At 43.3% G+C, this 21475-nt stretch overlaps 1 protein-coding gene across 10 annotated transcripts in view; it reads right to left on the bottom strand.

Moving 5' to 3' along the window:
- Positions 1-1713: 1713 nt before the first annotated feature.
- The window catches only part of LOC147610862 (HAD-superfamily hydrolase, subfamily IG, 5'-nucleotidase), a 118704-nt gene continuing 98942 nt past the window's right edge, over positions 1714-21475 (bottom strand). For 4 of the 10 annotated variants that reach the window (XM_086785497.1, XM_086785496.1, XM_086785489.1 and 1 more), the window contains exons 13-14: positions 3136-3456; positions 2393-2948 (exon numbers count right to left, since the gene is read on the bottom strand). In XM_086785497.1, the coding sequence (XP_086641623.1) occupies positions 2913-2948; positions 3136-3456 (357 nt within the window). In that variant the 3' untranslated portion in view covers positions 2393-2912. Of the gene's footprint in view, positions 2949-3135; positions 3457-21475 lie in introns of all 10 variants that reach the window. The other 6 variants (XM_086785499.1, XM_086785492.1, XM_086785494.1 and 3 more) reach the window with 3 other exon arrangements.

Genomic DNA, 21475 nt, shown 5'->3' with positions numbered 1-21475 from the left:
TGGGTGGATTTCATGAAAGAGAAAATTTAAGTGTTTACTCACTTTCAAAGCTTCAAAACTATGGCAAATAAAGATTAAGGCATGCACATAAAGTACTTAAGCTCAGATGGTGGGGAGAATATTTCTCCAATGTTTCACTTACTATTTGAGAGAGCATGGATAAAGAGGCAGTTCACATACAAGTCCACACTTCGCAACAAAATGTGGTTACAAAAAGGAAAAACATGTATATTGTAGAAGTTTCACATGCATCGATGAATGAGGCATTATTATTTTGGGACTGAAGTAGTAACAAATGCGGTTTAAAGCATTAACAAGATGCCCATTGCAACAATTGAAGGTCTACACTCTGAAGCAAAATAGAATTGTTGAAAGTTCTAGAAGAATCCCATGCATAGATGAATGAGAAAAGTCGTATTATTATTAGATTGAATCAGTAGCAATTACAATTTATGCCATGAATAGGACATTTACTACAACAATTCATGACATGATTTGTGAACAAACAGTTACTGATAGAAGACTAGATTTTCAATACTTAAAAGTGTTTGAGTGCATTGTTTATATACATGTATTAGATGAGATGAGAAGTAAGTTAGATTCCAAGGTAGAAAAATATATATTCGTTAGTTACTCGCTTGAGCGGAAAGGTGATAGATACACGTGAGATGAGAGTGAGCAAGGATATTGTGTTTGATGAGATGAGTAGCTAGTAGATAAAATAAAGTATTCTATAAAGACTGAAGAAAAGAATCAAACAGGTACCTTACATATTAAGCAACAATTATAGACACTCAATGGTTCCCAGACAACAAAATGCACATCATTTTGCCATTCTGCATAGGACTTTCCCAGCATATATAATAGGGTGCATTGTATCATCACATGATCCTACGTAATCTGGTTTTCCAAGTCTCTCAATTCTTTGAACCACTCACCATGATGTGTCATGTGGTTCAATGCACAAAATTAACATACCATATATCACTTAAAATTTCATGCATCTACAGTCGTGAAACTAAGCATATACTGCATCACATAGCAATATCTCTGCTCTTTTATTAATCTGGAGGACTCAACACTTGTCATATGATAGTCTCTATTTAAAGTGTACATATGATGCATGTAGGTAACCATCTCAAAGAGTGCCTAAAACCTCAATGGGGTTGCATACTCGTGAGACATCAACGACTCGTTACATATATTGCCTAAGAAGATCATCACCCATAATCTCTCTATCCTTCTGCAATTCTTACCAAAGTAAAGTCCCCAAATAAAGCTCCATACATGCCTAGAAACCTCATAAAAGTGTCAAAAACCAACTCTTCATTCCTAGTTCCTAAAAATATTATGTTGAGGTGTGCAAGAGAAGTGCACACCCTCACCTTCCAAGAATGAGATGGTTACATAGTGTAGATCACGCCTATTAGTGGCACCTAAGTAAACATATAAAGTGGTGATATCAACTAGCTTTCATTTGTACAAAAGATCCCTTTGATAAAAAACGATTGGTTTTATGAGAGTTTCATAGAGAGGTCCCTCTGGTTTCATAGAGTGCCTAAAGATGTCTTTGCAATCCTTTTGTTGAACAAAAATGAGGACTATTTCCATACAATAGAATGGACCCTATCATGTAGGCTACCAACGAGCATGTGAATCACATCATATCAATAAAATATATGCCACAAAAATTTTAAAGAGATGGCACCTATGTTTTACAACGATCATGCTACTCATGGACACATACAATGCCATGACTCCCCAAATCATGTGGTGGAAAATGAAGCTCTTAAGCACTTATAGAGCCGTGGTCTGGGTTCTGAGTGAAATACCTTACAAAAATATCCAAAACAATATAAGACTTGTTATTGTGACCATGCCTCCCCAATGACTTTGAGGAGGCATGAGTAAAAGTCCTTACAAAAGACCTTACAAAAATTTGCAAAACAATATTAGACTTGTTATTGTGGCCATGCCTTCTCAATGACTTTGAGTGCCACAATATGCTCATTCCACAAAGCAAACTTGCAAACAAAAAGTCCAAGAATGCTTTTTTTTTTGGTTTAACATTACCAAGTTTCACGACATGACTCATCGCCTTGTCACACTATCACCCATAGATCACCACAATGCCCTCACAAGACTTAGCGAACTCCTTGCATTCTCAATGATCAAAGGCCTTGGTCACATGCGATTTTTTGTCCTCCATAGAATGCAGATCAAAAGAGTTACTAGAAGGCAAATATATGAATTCTACTAATGCCATTTTAGCATGGCTGACTATCCAATGTTCTCCTCTATGAGTAAGATTACATATAGAATATTACAGAACTATGATATTGTTTTTAAAGGATAGCATTAACTAAATTAATCGCAAACATACACAATTATAGAAGAGAATCATGTATAGATTAATGAAGACCATAATGTGTAGTGCTCCAAAAAATCATTAGAAATTGCTTATTAGCATACTTGGTGTAGATGAAGAGCGCACAAAAACCAGGGCATTATCATCATGAAGGTTGCTTTGGATCTATATTTAGGTGTTAAGGGTTCAAACTCACTCCCTCTGCTGGCAGCATCATGTGATAGCCACTAGGGCAAAAGCGCCCACCCAACCAATTTCATCAATTTAAAGAAACTGCACATTAAAAGCACTACATTGACTTTGATTAGAGAAATGCTCTAGAAAATTTGTGCACTTTAGGTAGCTCTTGCAAATTTGTGTGCTTTAGGTAAAGGCCATGGTGGAAGAGATTTTGGATAATATCCAAATTTAGCACTCTTAATGAGTGCCACCTTATTAGTATGCCCATGCAGCTTAAGCCAAAAAAAATAGATTTGATATCCCAATCTTTTTACGATTGGGAAGTACCAACCTGTGTGAACTAGAAGCAATTGTAGGCGAACTGCTATGGAGCCTTCTTCAAAAGACTTGCTGGGCTTACCTGCAGAAAACATAACATATAACATCAAGACACATACAGAATGCATTCAATCTAGCTTTGTAGGGTGTTGCAATAGATTTAGTCCGAAATCAAGGACCCCAATTACTTGAGAACTACTGTAAGAGAATGTCTTTGCACCATCATAATGAACAGCACTTTTTGCTTTCAGTGAAGAAGAGAAGCATACCTTGACATGATGTGGTAGAATCTTCACATCGAATGGCGTATACAGCCAAGCTTCCACAGATAATTGCAATAAATTTTCAAGCTTGCTTGTGTAAACATCTGCATAGCGTTGGACATTGTAAGAAAAAGCAGACTCTTTTCCTGTATCGGTGAGAAAAGTCGAGCCAAAGTATGGGTTGAACATAGCTTTCATGGCTGCCCGTGCTTTTTGCCTCTCCTCCCTCAATGACAAGAGCAAAAGTTTCTCATCATCACCCCTTGGGTTTGTCATTGGCAACCCATGAAACTTTCCCAATAACTCTTGCATTATGTGATATTTTGCCTAGCATACACCACCGCAGTAAAACAACAACCATCAGTGAAGCACTGTCAAATAATGCAAATTCAAGAAAGCAAAATTATAAGCATGTAAACTTTCTCTTTAGTAACATGGTCTACAGTGAGATTAATCTACAACACATATTCTCTCTTCCAGGTCGCTGTGTAAATGTATATGTACACACGCACACACATATGTATGTATGTCTGGATGGATGGATGTATTTATGTGTGTGTGTGTGTGTGTGTGTGTGTGTGTGTGTGAGAGAGAGAGCGAGAGCCTGCTCGACCTGCTCGCCTCGACCTGCTCGACATGCTCGACCTGCTAGCCCTGCTCGACATGCTCGCCCTGCTCGACCTGCTCCCCCCTTGTGTGTGTGCACGTGTGGTGAGACACTCGCCTGCTCACTCCCTTCTAGTTCTGCTAGCCTGAGTGACTCTTTGACTGTATGTGTAAGGCTCGCCTGCTCTCCCGCTTGACTTTTCATGTTTGTGCCTTGCTCGCCTGCGACTCTACTCCATTTGCTTGCTACTCGCTGCCTCTTCTTGTTTCATAGCTTCCATCTTTTTTTCTCTTCAGCCTCTTGGCTGCCTTGTGTGTGTGTGTGTGTGTGTGTGAGAGAGAGAGAGAGAGGTGTGTGTGTAGGAGCATAGGTGTGAGAGAGAGGTGCGAGGGCTCTGCAGAGCTTGTTCTAGGGTTCACGACCTGCTGTACAGCTCGCTTTTCTTCTCTGTGCGCTCGTGTGTGTGCGTGTGTGTGTGTGTGCGCGCGCGCGCACGTGTGTGAGAGAGAGGCCTGCTCGCCTGCGACCCAGTTTGTCTATTCGACTTCTCGCCTGCGATCCAGTTCGCCTATCGCCTGCGACCCACTTCGTTTATCGCCTGCGACTCCCTTTGCCTTCGAAGCTGCGACTCTACTCGCCTGCGACCCAGTTCGCCTGTTCGACTGCTCGCCTGCGACCCAGTTCGCCTATCGCCTGCAACCCAATTCGCCTATCGCCTGCGACCTTGTTCGCCTCTTCGCCTGCGACTCCTTTTGCTTCGAAGCTGCGACTCTACTCGCCTAAATTTCAAAGGCTCCTGTATACAGCATACAGCTTTCAAAAAAAAAAAAAGAGTTGTTTTGCAGTGTTGTACAGACTTTACTCTTGCAATTATGTCTGAGACTGTTGTGACCTATGCTCGCCGGGATAATGCTGCAGACAGTAACAAGAGGCAGCATGCTGCAATTGAATCTGTCACCATGATTAAGCAAGATTCGTCGGATGCACAGTTTGTATATGAGGCTTTATGTGAGGACTTTGTAGACAGTCGTGTCAAATGGAAGGACCCGCCTCCTCCTTTCAGTTACAAGATTAAATTGCCGACGATTGTGTCTCCTCTGCGTAGATACTCAGAGAAAGGGATTATTCTCTTCTTTCCAAGTAAAATGCCTTCTGCGCAAGAAGTAGCTCAATGGATTCAGTCCATTCTAGGTGGACCCTTTGTAGATGGAGTTCACTTTGCAGCAAGGGGTTTTTATGATGTATTACTGTCTGATGGTCAATATAAGCAGCAGATGCTTGAAACTTCTCCCCTTATGTTTGGTGTACAGTTGGTACATGTGTTACCTTGGTCCCCGACCAAGGACTATCAGTCCTTGATTAGGCATCGTTGTCCTGTTTGGGTCGAGGATTTTCCGGAATATTTGAGGGAACATTTGCCAGGTATAGCAGCCACTCTGGGCAAAGTGGTTTGTGCACCTCGTCCTACAGGAAACAAAAACAGATTTTGCATCTTGTGGGATACAGACCATGAGCAACCACCTGCAATTGCTGTTGAAGTAGAAAATGTGCGTGGCATGGGTGCACGTTACTTCAAATTAAATTGGGGAGTCTTTGCAGGTGCTTGTTTCACTTGTCATAAGTTTGGGCATATGGCTTCTGAATGTCCTTCTCTGCTGCATCCTCCGCCGTTATCTGCTGTACCTCCCATCTCAGCGAATGAGCAGCCAACTCAAATTAAGGAGATACCAACAAATCAAGCCACTCGAAATACTCAAAAGGAGAAAGAGAAAGGAAAACCTAAAGTTATTCCACAAGTTGTTTCTTCTTTGGCAGTGCCTAATCAACCTAAGGATAAAGGAAAAGATAAAATATCTTCGGCTGAATGGAAAACTCCGAAAAAAGCTACTATGGTTCGTCGTGCTCCCGTTCCTTCACGTAATTGGACTGCATCTGCCACTATTGCACAGTCTTCCACTTCATCGACTATGCTTTCTAGAATATGGTCGGATGTAGTTCGAGGTGCTTCCTCGAGTATGGATGCCAATGTAAATGCTTTGGATATGTGTGTTGATACGAATATGCATGAGTCTCTCTTGATTCAGGGCGAGGGCTCTCTCCCTGATTCAGTTGTTGTTATGCAGCATTGATTTTGCTGGCTGTTCACTGTATATACCTTTGTACAGATTTGATGTTTGATGCTCCAATAAAATGTCTTTCGTACAATATTAGAGGACTTTGTGATCCAAGTAAATTTCGGCTGTTTTGGCACTATGTACATAAAATGCAGCCTCATCTAGTGTGTGTGCAAGAACACAATCAGCATACCTTAGTGGGTCAATCAGGTCACTTTGCTGGTTATGATATATTTTATGCGAGCACTCAGCATTACTCGGGAGTTTTTATGCTTGTTAAGCATGATCTACAACCAATGTTGGCCTACAATGATTCTGCTGGCAGATGGATGGTCATTCAATGTTTATTGTATGGACAAATTTATGAATTTGCAGCAGTTTATGCACCACAAAGCTCAGCTGACAGGGCAAATATATGGTCACAAATGTTGGCTTATCCCTGGCTCCATAATGCATTCCTTTGTGGAGATTTTAATAATGCTCCATCTCCTGAATTTAATTCCACTGGAAGAACTCATATGCTTGGAGCTGAACGCAGAACATGGAATGATTTGCTCTCTTCCTGCAATATTTTGGACCTATGGCAGCATGTATTCCCTCATCTGCAAGGGTTTACTTTTAACCACAATGCTTTTCCACATATCTGGACACGTCTGGATCGCTGGTACTTGTTACATGCTGACCAATACGATGATTTTGTTTGCAAACTATGGATTGATCGTTCCATGTTACTCTCTGATCATTCTCCTTTATGGTTAGGCCTTTATTTCGACATGCCACAAGATGTCTCTATTCTTCAGAAACATAGGCTGTTGCTTTTAAACAACAGTTATCTTGTGCATGCTGATTTCAAGGAAATGGTTTTGCAAGCCATTGAGCCTTTGCCCCTTCAAATGCATGAGGACATTGACATTGCTTGGTTTCAATTTGTTCAGCGCATGCAGGCTGTGATCTGTGATTATGGTCGTTATTACATGGCCGACTTGCGGGATCGGATCTTGCAGGCTAAAGAAACATGTCAATCTATGGCTGATCTTGCTCAGTATAGGATTTTAAATACTAATGAACAAGAATCTTTAATGCAGGCTAAGCATTTCCTCATGCTAAATGATCAAAGAAAATTGCAAAAATGGTTGACACGTTCGCGACATCGAGCTATCATAGATAAGGGTTGCTCTTCCAAAGATTTTTTCAAAAATCTACATGCTTCAAGACAAAAGGAATGCATCAGAAGGGTGAAAAAATCTGATGGTCAATGGACTCATTCTTTATCGGAGCTCTCATATATTGCTAGTCAGCATTTTGCAGCTCTTTTTGCTAAACCGCCAACTACTTCATCTGACATACTTAATGCTCGTTATGCTTTATTGCATCATGTTCAGCCCATTATTTCTCCACAGGATGCATTGGAATTAGAATCTGCGTTCACTGATATTGAACTTAAAGATGCTTTACGTTCAATGGGTCGATGGAAATCTCCCGGATGGGATGGATTGACAGTGGAATTTTTCCATGCTTAATCATTGCTGTATATGATCAATGAAGCTTGGGCAAATGATGTACTACCATCTTCTTGGAAAGAAGGATTGGTTAAGCTTTTCCCTAAACGGGATCTTTGTGAAGTTTTTTTTGATTGGAGGCCCATTACTCTTATGCCTGTCATCTATAAGCTTCTGACTAAGATGTTGGCAAATCGTATTAAAGGATTTTTACATGATGGTTTGCATCCTGCGCAATATGGTTTTGTGCCTCGGAGGCAAATCAATGATAATTTAGCCAATGCTTATATTGCCATTGAATATGCCAAATACACTAAGCAGGATGTACTCATTTTGCAGGTTGATATTGAGAAAGCTTTTGATTCTGTGCATTGGGACTACATAGCTATGACTATGAGTTATCTTGGTTTCGGTGCAAAGTGGCAAAATATTGTGTATTGGCTGTATAATGACAGTGATGCTTCTTTGATTTTGAGCTCTTCTCTATCAAATTCTTGGAAATTGGGACGTTCAGTTCGCCAGGGTTGTCCGCTTAGTTCCTTGTTGTTTGCTATTGCCACACATCCTTTTCTTTGCTATTTGGATTTTTTGCAAGCCACTGATGAATTGCATGGCTTACAGCTTCCTGCTGGGCATACTTTCCTGGCTCAGGCTTATGCTGATGATTCTTTTTTTATGCCCAAGAATACGCAACAAGATCTTCAGAAATTAATGGAGGCTTTGGAACTTTTTGGTATGGCTGCTGTTTTGAAAGTAAACTTCCATAAGTCTACCTTGCTCGCGCTTAATGTACAGCAATGGCATCATGTATTGTGGCCCGGTGGAATACCTCCTGGTGGACATATCGTTCGTCATTTGGGTTACCCTTTGGGTTGGCAGCTGTCATCTTCACAAATGATTCAATGGGTTATGCTAAAATTGAATCGCAAAATTGATTATTGGCAGCTTTCCACTTGGCCTCTTCATGTACGTCTCGGGATAGTGCAGGCTATTGTGATGGCTTACATACAGTTCTTTCTTCCATTGATTATGTGGAGGAAAGCTGATATAGATCGGTTTATGTCTCTGGCAATGGCAATTGTGTGGAAAACTCAACATCGTAAAAAGGGTCTTCGTCTTTTATCAATGCCAAAGATGTGTTCTCCAAAGATACATGGTGGCTTGAACATATTGAATATTCATTTTCATGTGCTTGCTCGTAAATCCACTTTGCTGATGGAATTTGTACAACAGCGCCAGCCATGGGCTATTATGTTGGGTCATATGTGTATGTCTATGTCTTCACCTGCTTTTGGAAAGCGGACTATTACGTATTGGGATGCAATTTTCAGCCATTTCGATGGAAAGATTATCAGCTACCCTCTTTCATCTAAGTTAATTTTTGCCTGGAAACAGATTACGCAATATCTTTTTTGGAATCCCAGGCTTAATGCGCAATCTTCTTCGCTTCGCCTTGAGAGTATTCATTGGTCGAAGGCTTTTGATGTACCCTTGGCTCTACGTGAGCCTAGGAAGGCATATTTCCTTTCAAAGAAAGGAGTTTATTTATTGATGATGTTTTGGATGCTAGTGGCCATGTGCTTCCTTTTGTGGTTGCCGCCAGGAAATTTGGTCTGGGGATGCATTATAGATCAATCTGGCAGCTTATTCGAGAACTTCTTGCTCCTTTTGAACCAATTGCAGATTTGGATCGTTCTGATCGTTTGGTTGATTGGAGCCTTAAAAGAGAACAACCTGCACGAGGCCCTTTATCAATGGCTAAACTTTCGGTTCATTCGATATATCATTTCTTGTTGCCTGCCTCTTGGGTTCAAGAACATGCGAATCAGATTTGGCATCTTCACAAAAGTCAGGCTTGGTGGAAACAACGGCTTCATTCTCTTTGGAAATGCAGTCTTCCTTTGAAAAGTAAACTTTTTTTATGGAGATGCTTGACTGGAGTCTTGCCAGTCGGCCTTTTCTTGGCTAGGCGACTTTTGGCACCTTCGACTTGTCATAGTTGTGGTTCTTCTCAAGAGACAGTCTTTCATCTTTTATGGAGTTGTCCTCTCACCAGGACTTTATTGGATCGGATTGCTGCACGTTTGAGAGCCCGCTTCCGACAGGCACCCTTTGGGAAATACTTTTGGATCTTCGGTCTTCTCCCTTCACCCCTTAGATCCTATAAAGTCTTCTTTGATTGGATTCACTATTGGGCTTTATGGACTACCTAGGAGTCTCGCAACAGGATAGTTTTTGCTGGGCCTCATTTGGATGCTTACTCATTCCTCCGTTCCTCTCTTCAGCAATCTTTATATGACTGTCTCTCTCTTCATGAGATTGACTCATCTCTGTATGCTCTTTTTACAGATTGTTTTTTAGATGTTTAACTATGTTCACACTGAACATAGTGAACACTCTAGTAGTCTCCCTTGTATATGGTCTTTTTGCTGGGTTTTCCTCGTTTTGAGGTTTCCCACGTGTAATTAATGACATGAAGCTTTACAAAAAAAAAAAGTGTGAGAGAGAGAGAGAGAGAGAGTCGTATTTCAATCATGGCTTCAGGTTTGGATTTTTGTACATATGCTCGAAAAGAAAGACCTGCAGATGCTAAGCGCCGCCTATCAGAGCCTGCATCACAAGATGATGAACTTACTATGGAAGCTCAGTACGTCTTTGACACCCTTAAGGATGACTTTCAGCAATCACGACAGGAATGGGGCAAACCGGTTCCAGAGGTCACGTACAAATTGAAATTGTCGTCCCTCATGAATCCTCTTAGGAAGTTGTCTCAAACTGCAGTTATAATTTTCTTTCCAGGAAGAATCCCAACGGCCAGTGATGTCGCACAGTGGATTAAGTCCATCCTTGGAGGATGCTTTGTAGAGGGAGTGTATTTTGCTTCCAGAGACTTTTATGAGGTGCATTTATCAGATGCTTCGTGCAAGCAGAGGCCTCTTGAATTCTCTCCCCTGTTTTACGGAAAGCAGATGGTACATGCTATGCCCTGGTCCCCAAACAAGGATTATCAAAGTCTTATACGACATCATTGTCCTGTATGGGTTGAGGTTGTTAACTTCCCGGATTATATGCGTGAAGAGTTGCCTGGCCTGGTTGCTTCTTTGGGACAGGTCATTTGTCCTCCACGCCCCATGGGAAACCGTAACAGGTTCTCCATTCTCTGGGACACTGATACACCTACCCCTCCTTCTATTGCAGTGGAAGTTGAGGGAGTGCAATTGGGAAAAAAGTATTTTGAATTGAAGTGGGGTGTATTTGCAGGAGCTTGTTTTGCCTGCCACAAGTTTGGGCATCTAGCCTCTGAATGCCCAATGGTTCTGCATCAGCCCCCTCCCAATGCCTTGCCGCCCCAGACACGGGAAAAGAATGAGAATTTGCAAGCTAACACAGCAAATAGAAATGGAGCAAAGAATGCCAAACCAATCAATCAAGTGCAGTCACTTGCTGGAAAAGGAAAAGATAAAGGCGCGCCAAAGATGCACGGGGGCTTGACCATCCTCAACATACATGTTCATGTGCTTGCTCGCAAGGCCATGCTCTTGCCTACTTTCCTGGAACAATATCAACCCTGGACACTCATGCTTTCTCACGTGTTTGCCTCTCTTAGGATAGCAACATTTGGGCATTGGACACCAGCTATCCCGCATGTTATTTTCGGGCATTTTCAACACCGCATTCCTGGATGTCCTTTTTCTACCCGTTTGATTTCCGATTGGCAGCAACTTTTGGCACATTTATCTTGGTCTGGCCCCCCTCCGGATCCGGGCAATTCGCTTCGTCAACAGAGTCTACGCTGGAGTCGGGTCTTTGATTCTCCTCTGGCACTTTTTCGGCATCATAAGGCTTATTTTCTACATCGCTTGGGCATTTCTCTGGTAGAAGATGTAGTGGATGACAGTGCCGCACACTCTTTTCCACAGGCCCAGAAACGATTTCATCTGGGGGTGCATCACCGGCCTATATGGCATGCTATTGCTAAGTTGCTACAGCCTTTCCAACCAGTCCCTCACCTGCTCTCTCCTCTTCCATTGCCTGATTGGAAGTTTGATCGGGAGCTACCAAGTTATTCCACTTTCTCTCATCATATATGGAAAAGTAAGCTTCCCCTCACACAACGGGTCTTTCTATGGCGATGTCTGGTGGGGGCCCTTCCGGTGGGTGTCCTTACGGCTGCCTGACGTATTGTCTCCTCGGTTTGCCCTACTTGTTCGCATCTACGCAAGACGGTTCTGCATCTTCTCTGGGCTTGTCCTACCGCTCAAGATTTCTTGGATCATTTAACAACTCTTCTCCATGCCCGGTTTCCCAACCTTTCCTTTAGCATGCACTTTTGGCTTTTTGGTAGATATCCCCCTACCCCCGATTATGCTCTCTTTTTTTTGTGGTGTTGTTATTGGGCCTTATGGAGTTTATACCATGCCCGCAACACTCAGTTGTTTGGGCACACTTTGGTGGATGTCTTCGCCTTTTTCAAATTTTCCTTGTTCCAATCTCTCCAAGTTGCCCACTTTCTTGGAGATCTTTCCACAGCCGAGTTGGAAGTGTTTTATCACAGTTTCTAGTTTTCTGTAGTAGCTCCCCCATGTTGGGGCAGCTATGATTGTACATTGATTTTATAATGAAACAGTGGGGTGTGTGTGTGTGGGTGGCGAACGCCAAGGCTGCCCCTTGAGTGCATTACTATATGCCAATGCCATGCATCCACTGCTTTTACATATGGATCACCTTCTCACCACGCATACTTTGCATGGGCTGGGTTTGCCATCAGGTGATCAACTTGTGGGACGACAGGCATATGCAGATGATCCTTCTTTCTGCCTAGAAATCATCCGGATGATCTCAAATCCGTAATGGAAGCACCTGACCTCTTCCCATGTGCGGCAGGCCTCAAAATCAATTTTAGGAAATCCAAACTCTTGCCATTGAAAATTGAAGCTTGGCATGATCATATATGGCTTGGGCAAATAATTGAGCCTTCACAGATTGTGCGTCGTTTGGAATATCCGCTAGCATGGAACACTATTGCTAATGCATAGGCAGACTGTATATTACAACGCATAAAAGAGAAATTGTACTACTAGAAGCTTTCCACTTGGCCTCTGCATGTGCGCCTGAGAATAGTACAATCCATACTCATTGCATATATTCAGTTCTTTTTACCTCTTCTGTTTTGGCTAAGGGATCGGATTGATGCCTTTATGTCAGAAATATTAGAGTTCTTTTGGAAATCAAAACACCATAAGAACGCACTCAGGCTATTGTCAATGACAAAGCTATGTACTCCCCGTATGCATGGTGGATTGAACATCCTCAACATACATATACATGTCCTTGCACGGAAAGCTACTTTGTCAGATTTTGTAGCACAGCGATAGCCTTAGTCACGGATGCTAGCAGCCATGTGTGTTAGAATGAGATCCTCAAGCTTTGGTGACTGAACTACTACACACCGGGAGTTTGTGTTTGGTCGTTTTGTTGGAAAGATACATGGCTGTCCATACAGCACGCACCTTATTCAAGATTGGAAGAAAGTTTCACATGTAACATGGTGCAAGGGAATTCGTTGAGGGCTGAAAGCGTACATTGGACTGTTGCTCTTGCCTGCCCATTGGCTTTCACACAACCAAGGAAAGCTTTCTTCTTGGCAAAAAAGGGCATAATTGAGATTCATGATGTAGTGGACCAGGTTGGAAACATTAAGTCCTTCCCTATGGCTCGACGTAGTTATGGATTGGGTATGCATTATAGACCTTTGTGGCATGAGATATATGAGTTGTTGTCCCCCTTTGCACCAATACCACTGTTTGTATGCATGACCGCATGGCTGACTAGAAAGTTTTGGGGGTGCCTTTGGATATTATATTGGCTAAGAATTTATATGTGAGACTGCAGCCACCGCCATGGATTACGCATGTATGTAATGATATGTGGCACTTACAAAAACCATTACTATGGTGGAGGAAATGTTTAAGTGGGATCTAGAGGAGCGGTTCGCCATTGAAAGGACGCATGTTCCTTTGGAGATGCATGCTTGGAGTACCCCCAGTGGGTGTGCTTCTGCACTCACCGCATATCTGTGCCTCGTCCATCACTGTGGTGCACAGTCTAAGACAGTGTTGCACCTTCATTGATCATGTCCACATTCCAGACTGCTCCTAGATAGGGTATCAACTTCCTTGCGCATTAGACTTCCCGCACACTTTTTTGGAAAACACTTCTGGATATTTGTAGTGCTGACAGGTTGCACTCCGGCCTTATGCTGTGTTCTTCTCCTAGGCATGGTTCTTGGCTTTGTGGACAATTTGTACCAGCCGGAACCAATTCATGTTCGGACAGCATATGTTTTAGACACCTTCTCCTTCTTCAGGCTCTCCTTGCGACGGACACTGCATTGTTATTATGCAAGCCAGGATGTTGATTTGTAGACTCTCTCTTTTCTTTGACTATTTTTTAAGAACTCTAGTATGGGTCCTTTTTCGACTCATCATTGTTCAGTACATATTTCTTCGTGGGTTTTCACCTCGCAGTGAGGTTTCCCACTAGTAATATATCATTACTATTTATAAAAAATGTGTGCACGTGTGTACTTTGCAAATGATTGCCCCACCCTCGAATTACACCCCCTGCTACTTCCTTGCCGCCAACAGCTTTGGTTAATGATAATGTTCCTCCATCTAAGATAGGTCAAACAGGACCCATCATTGGTATACACACTAGGAGAAAAGGTGTTGTGCAACCACAATTAGTGCCCCAACAAGCACAAGTGGCAATGCAAAAAAACATGTCTTCTAAGCACAAAGCTACTGCAGATGTGCGTCGATCTACTTTGGATAAGGACGGCTAGCAAACCCTTTATGCCAAAAAGATTATACGGCCACGTCAGTTGCAACTCCATCGTTGGTCTGATCCTTCCTCTACGTAGACTCGTGCTTCATCTTCTGATTGTGTATCTACCTCTACCGAGATAGATGCTGGTATGCTCTGGTCTAATGTTGTGAAAGGTGGCATTCGGGCTTTGTAGGGCGATATAGGTATGATGGTTACTTAACCATCTTTTTCTCTCCTCTTCATGATGATGAATGCATCTATAAAATGTGTATCATACAATGTACAAGTTTCTTGTTCCTCTGACTAATGGAGACTTGTTTGGGAATATGTACATAAAATGCATCCTAATATCATGTTTTTTCAAGAACATAACCAGCATGAATTTGCTGGCAAGATAGGTTTCTTTGGTGGTTACTGTATATATTATGCTAGCTTGGGTTCTTTTTTTGTGTTGGTTAAGTAAATTTTATAGCCTGCAATCGCTTATAATGATCCAGATTGTGCAATGCATGCTGAACGGGGAGCTCTATGAGTTTGGCTCTCAAAGCCACTCTGCTACCGACTTTCATTGCGCAGCAACAACCTTGGACACTTATGATTGCAGCTCTTTGCTTTGATGCGAATACATATGCATTTGGCAAATGGTAGCTAACTCACTGGGAACTTTTATTTGGCTATGTGGACGTCAAAATTCTTGATGCCCTTATGTCTCTTATCTTCTTGCAGACTGGAAACTTGTTCTACAATATATTCAATGGTCGGGTAGACCTCCTGAGATTGGCAATACTTTGAGACAAGAAAATATCTTTTGGAGCGGTGCATTCCCTACTCGTTTGGCTCTCCATTCCCCTCACCAAGCTTACTCTCTTTCTACAAAAGGCATTCAGGTTTGCCAAGACATTGTTGATGCTGAAGGAAATGTTTTGTCCTTTCCTCGAGCTCAAAGATGTTGGCCCCTGGGTATGCACTACAGACCTTTATGGCCCATGTTATAGGAACAATTGCAAACTTTTACTCCTCTTACAGTTGGTCTGGATGGTGAAAGAACAGAGGATTGGATTTTCCACACGACACATCATGGACCTTATCCTAGATTCTCTTTCCCTCAGGTTTTGACTACTTTGATATATAGGTTGATTATTCTTGCGCCTTGGTTTGTCAATCGAGTTAATAAGATTTGGCTCCTCACTAAGACAACTCGTTGGTGGAAACAAAACCTGAACAAAATTTAGCATAGTAAATTGCCGCTCAAATGTAGATTGTTTTATGGCAATGCTTGTTGGGAGTGTTCCCAATTGGAAAACCTCTTGAGAAAAGACAATTAGCTGCACCAAAATGTCCTTCTTGTTGGGTGTTGGACTCACACACTCACACACACAAACCTGCACATTAGGGTTAGGTGCAGGGTAGAGAAGCTCACACACAGAAATGAGAGAGAGAGAGAGAGCCAAAAGTGTGGTATCCACAAAATGCAAGTCAACTCTTGCATGTGTGCCACATCCATATAATATAGAAGTACAAAATATTATATGTTGAGTGTCCTTTCACACTTGATGTCCAAGGGGAAAAACCACATGGGAAAAAGTGCCCTTGGTTAAGCCCTGTTCACACATAGCACTACTATAAGTGAGCATATGCCTACAAATCCCCCCTGTAGTGGAAGTGTGAACCTGTACAAGGTAGCAGATCACTCTCTGTATGAGAGTAAGCCCAAAGCTTTGCGGAAAGCTTCAAACTTTTCTCGAGATAAAGCCTTTGTGAATAGATCTGCAACATTATCCTGTGTAGGGCAATAAGATAAACTGATCTCCCCTGCATGTAGCCTCTCTCTGACATAGTGATAATGAATCTCTATGTGCTTGGTACGTGCATGAAATACTGGATTTCGTGCCACAGCCATAGCACTCTGGCTATCAGTGAGAATGGTGGTGGGTGTCTGCTGACACTCACGAAGATCAGCCAATAGTCTCCTCAACCATACACAATCTACTGTAGCTGTAAAGACTGCCCTGTACTCAGCCTCACAAGTAGATGTAGCAACAGTGGGTTGCTTTTTACTCAACCAAGATATGCATGAGCTGCCAAGAAAAAAACAATTCCCACTGGTGGATTGCCTGGTATCGTAATCACCAGCCCAATCTGAATCACTGTATGCATAAAGCTGCAAGCTGTCCCCCCTGGGATAGAACAAACCAAGATCCAGGGTACCCTTAAGATAACGAAAAATGCGTTTGACTGCTTGCCAATGCTTTGTGCCTGGGCTGTGCATGAATTTGCTCAACAAAGACACCCCAAAAGATATGTCTGGCCTCGTGTTACACAAGTAAATGAGGCATCCCACTGCCTGGCTATAAAGGCCAGCCTCAAAAGGCTCTCCAATATCATGCATAGTAAGCCGTACACCTGGTTCTACCGGAGTAGAAATGGGCTTACATTCATCCATGTGAAACCTTTTTAGCAAACTTTTTATGTACTTAGTTTGCTGCATAACAATGCCATCATCTGTATGCATAAACTGTATGCCGAGATAGTAGTGTAAAGGCCCCAAATCTGACATATCAAATTCAGCTTTCAAATCAGCTTTGAAATCTGAAATTTGTGCTTTGCTTGTACCTGTAATGAGCATGTCATCTACATACAAGATGACTATGAGAATATCGGCATCGGTTTTCTTCACATACAATGTGCTTTCAGCTGAACTATTCTCGAAACCTTGGCTGGTTAGATGAGCATGTATCTTATCATACCAAGCTCTTGGAGCTTGTTTTAACCCATACAATGCTTTGTGCAACCTGCATACTTTATGTTCCTCACCAGGAACTACAAAACCAATGGGCTGATTTACATATACTTCCTCCTGTAAATCCCCATTTAAGAATGCAGTTTTGATATCCAATTGATGCACTTTCCATCCTTTATGGGCAGCCAGTGCAATCACTGATCTTATTGTGGTCATTCTCGAAGTAGGAGCAAAAGTCTCTTCATAATCTATTCCCTTTTTCTGGGAGTAGCCTTTAGCCACAAGTCTTGCTTTGTACCTGTCAATAGTACCATCAGACTTTCTTTTGACTTTGTACACCCACTTTGTGCCAATTACATGCTTGCCTTTAGGCAATTCCACAAGATCCCATGTATTATTCTTCATGATAGAAGAAATTTCAGCTTGCATAGCTTGCAACCAATGCTCATTCTCATGTGCTTCTTCATAAGAAGAAGGCTCTTCTGAATCAAAGAGACCACCCATTGCGAATGCAGACTCCCCACGATGTACATTCAAGGCATGGCTGGAACTAGCCCTTGTTCTACCTGTGAGTGGAGCTGCAAGTTTGCTTTCTTGCAAAGTTTTCAGCAACCATCTTGGCACTGACTTGGCTGTGTCTATGGCTGTTTGCTCTTCCCTGACAAGATCTTCCACTTCTTCTACAGAAGGGGGCTGAATGGCTGGCTGGTCCACATGTTCTACATGTGGATTTTCTTGTGTAGGGGCTGGCTGATTTGAATCCCCCCTAATTGCAATGGGTAAAAGTCCATCAAACATGTCCTGTATGCCTGTATCATTGCTTTTATACAAGCTGGCCATGGGCTGTTCTGAATTTTCAGCAAATACCACATCTCTACTTACAAAAATCCTTCGTGTAGTTGGATTATAAAGACGGTATCCTTTGCTTTCGTTGCTATAGCCCACAAAAATGCATTTAATTGCTTTGTCATCAAGCTTTGTTCGGAGTTGTTCTGGCACATGTGCATATGCCAAACACCCAAATGTACGCATATAATCCACTGTTGGCTTTCGGCTATACCAAGCCTCAAATGGTGTTATGGTTTTCAAAGCTTTTGTTGGACACCTGTTCAACACATGAGTTGCACACATTATAGCTTCCATCCAGAATTTGTGAGGCAACTTTTGTGTTTTCACCATGCATCTTGCCATCTCCATGAGAGATCTATTTTTTCTCTCAGCTACACCATTCTGCTGCGGTGTATAAGGCACAGTACATTGGTGTTTGATGCCCTTTTGAAGCATATAATCCTTGAATGCATTTGACATGTATTCTCCACCTCTATCTGAGCGAAGTGTTTGGACTTTACATGCACATATATTTTCAGCCATTGCTACAAAGTGTCGAAAGCATGTAAACACATCTTCTTTCGCTTTCAAAGGGTAAGCCCAAGCAAACCTGGAGTAGTCATCAATGAATGTGACGAAGTAAAGATGCCCCCCTATGGATGGTGTCCGCATTGGACCACATACATCACTATGTATGAGCTGTAATTTACTTTCAGCTCTAACAGCTTTATCTTTGGGGAATGGTTTCCGATGCATCTTTCCCAAAATACACCCTTCACATACATGTCTTGGCGGAGACTCAAGAGGCGGCATATTATCAACCATATGATGCTTCTGCAAAAGCATCAAACTCTGAAAATTTACATGCCCAAAACGAGCATGCCATAGCTCTGCATCATGCATAGCAGGAGTGTGGGCAGCCACTGTATTTGCATCATAAGTGCGCTTGTCATAGCTGTCCAGCTTATACAAGCCTTTGTATCGTGTTCCAGAAGTGACTATTTCATAACCCTTTGATGGGTCTTTTACCAAACACTTCCCATCTTCAAATTCAACCTTTAAACCTTGGTCGTTTATGGCTGAGACAGAGAGCAGATTTTTCTTTATCCCTGGAACATACAATACATTTTTCATACATATATTGGCACCATTGGCTGCAATAAGTATGACATTACCAATTCCCTTTACTGGATATGTGGTATGATCTGCACATGATACAGTGCGGCCATTTGAAGCATAAACCAAGTGCTGAAATACATTTTTGCATGAAGTGATGTGGCTCGAAGCACCACTATCAAAATACCATGATGCATTCTGTCTGTCAGATGCAATGCAAGACATATCAGTGTCTGAAGCACCTGGTGTGTCACTAGTGCATGTGACCAAAAAAGTGTACTCTTCTTGGATTACATTAGCTGATTGCTTTGCTTTGTCATCCGAAGAGTCTGCTACTGCATTGCCTGCTTCTTTCTTTTTCTCTTTTGCAATCCTTTTCCTACATTCACTGATGTAGTGTCCAGGCTTATGGCAGTAGTGACATTTGCCCTTCTTTTTGGGCTTGTTTGCATCCCCTTTGTCAGACTTTTCACCACTAGAAGAGGGCTGTCCATGACCAGCCTTGCTAGACTGTTGTCCCCCATGCTTAAAGCTCTTTGCTTTACCCTTATCCTTGGCTGTAAATGCCTTTTCTCCACCACGGTTGCTCGATATGTTTGCTCTTGTTTGCTCTTCCTGCAAGAGTAAACCCACGAGCTCTTCAAAAGTGACGGGATCACCACCTCCTCTCATCGAGAGGTTGAGAGAGGTATGAAAGCCCAAGTAGGAAGGCGGTAAAGAATGAAGAGTGTTGGTGACCATCTGTCTGTCTGGGATAACCTCATCAATGTTGAGCAATTGTTCCTGCAAATCTTTCACTTTGGTGAGATGATCTGCCATGGAGTCACCCTCATCCATAGAAAGAAGATCCAATTGCCTCTTCAAGTAGGCAACTCTTGCCTCGTTGCGTACCTGATACATTGCTTCCAATGTGTCCCATGCAAGCTTCGATGTCTTGCATGAACGAATGTGCGGAATAATAGTCCTTTTCACTGAAAGGGCTATCAATGACATGGCCTGTGCATCTCTAGAGTCCCATCTCTTCTGCTCTTGTGTGGGAGCAGGATCTGCATCAGGAGCTCTTTGAGCACCTCCCCTTTGAGGCGTGGCTGGTTGAATGGTATGTGGGCGTGTGTCATCACCACACACGATGCCCCAAAGCCCTTTGGCTACCAGCAAATTACGGATCATAAAACTCCAGAGGGAGTAGTTAGATCCATCCAGCTTGTCCTCCTGGGTGAGCACACCAAATACATCTGTAGCATTTTGTGCCATGTCAACAAAGTATAACTGCAAGCAAACCAAGCACCAATGTGCACTGCCAGGCAACCAAATGTCCTGTGCAAATGTATGCCTGCAAACCAAAGCAAGTGTAAACCTGCACCAAGTTGTCCAATTACACTCAATGTGTATACATACGCGACAAATCGCAGCTGTAATGCCCAATTACATGCTCCAATCAGAAAATCCCCAATTTGTATGCACTCCAATCGCTTCAATGTGCATCTAATTGGCCAATTTTCACAAAAGCCCCAAATTTCTGCAAGTGAAAGAGGTTCAATTTGCCAATTTTGACCTCAATTTTGAAAACCCCCAAATTTCTGCAAATTAGAGAGGTTCAATTTGCTGATTTTGACCTCAATTTCAAAAACCCCCAAATTTCATCTGCAATTTCATTGTCTGCAAAATCGGCATATGACCTGCACTGCAATGGCTGCAGATTTTGTATTTGGGTTTGATAAAAAAAAATTGCACAGAAAAATACCTCCAGGCAAGGGCAATGGACCAAGTCGTTGCAGGTGGCCAGTCGTTGGAGGGAGTTGTTGTTGCAGAGAGTCGTTGCAGAGCACGGATGGCAAGACGGAGGCGTGCAGAGCTGCAGATGGGTGCACACAGGTCACAAGGTGTGCAGAGGACAGCAAGGCGGAGCAGACGGAGGCGGCAGCCGTGGACCAGTCGTAGGCGGGAGAATAGCAGACGGGCGCTGGACAGTGGCGGACCAGCAGAAAAATGCTCTGAACGGAGGCGGACCAGCAGAAACGGGCCTTGTGCAGCTGTCGGGTGAGCGAGAGGCGACAAGGCGCTTCAGACGCAGGCTCCCATGCTGGTGTCGGGCGAACAGGTCAGAACGGGAAGGCGCTTCATGCTGGTGTCGGGCAGGCGAGCAGGCGGAAGGGAACGGCAACGCAGGCTCCCATGCTGGTGTCGGGCAGGCGAGCAGGCGGAAGGGAACGGCAACGCTCACGGGCGACGGCAGGTGCGTAGCGCTGGGCGAGGCCGACGGCGACGGAGGCCGAACGGGACGGTACGTCGACGGAGCAGAGACGGCCTGAACGGAGACGTCGGCTGCTGTGACGGAGCGCAAGGCGCCGACGGAACGGAGACGCCGGACAGACGGCGTCTGCAACGGAACAGAACGGCAGGTCGGGACGATGTTGGCCGGCGGGTGGAGCGGTGACGGGAGAGACGGAGCAGCTGTCGGACGCCGTTGTGGACAGCACAGCCGCCGGCTGGGAAGGGCGGTGCCGCCCGTGAGCTGGGCGGTGGTGGTGGGCTCCCCACTAGTGCCGCCCGTCTCTGGCGGCCGGACGGTGGAGCTACTGGACGGAACCGGCGGACGGAAACAGAGCGACGA

The sequence above is a fragment of the Cibotium barometz genome, chromosome 48 (assembly GCF_041138505.1).
Source record: "Cibotium barometz isolate CiBa-2024 chromosome 48, ASM4113850v1, whole genome shotgun sequence".
NCBI lineage: Eukaryota > Viridiplantae > Streptophyta > Polypodiopsida > Cyatheales > Cibotiaceae > Cibotium > Cibotium barometz.
Note: the sequence above shows the minus strand (reverse complement) of the source record. Positions and strands in the feature narration are given on the sequence as shown.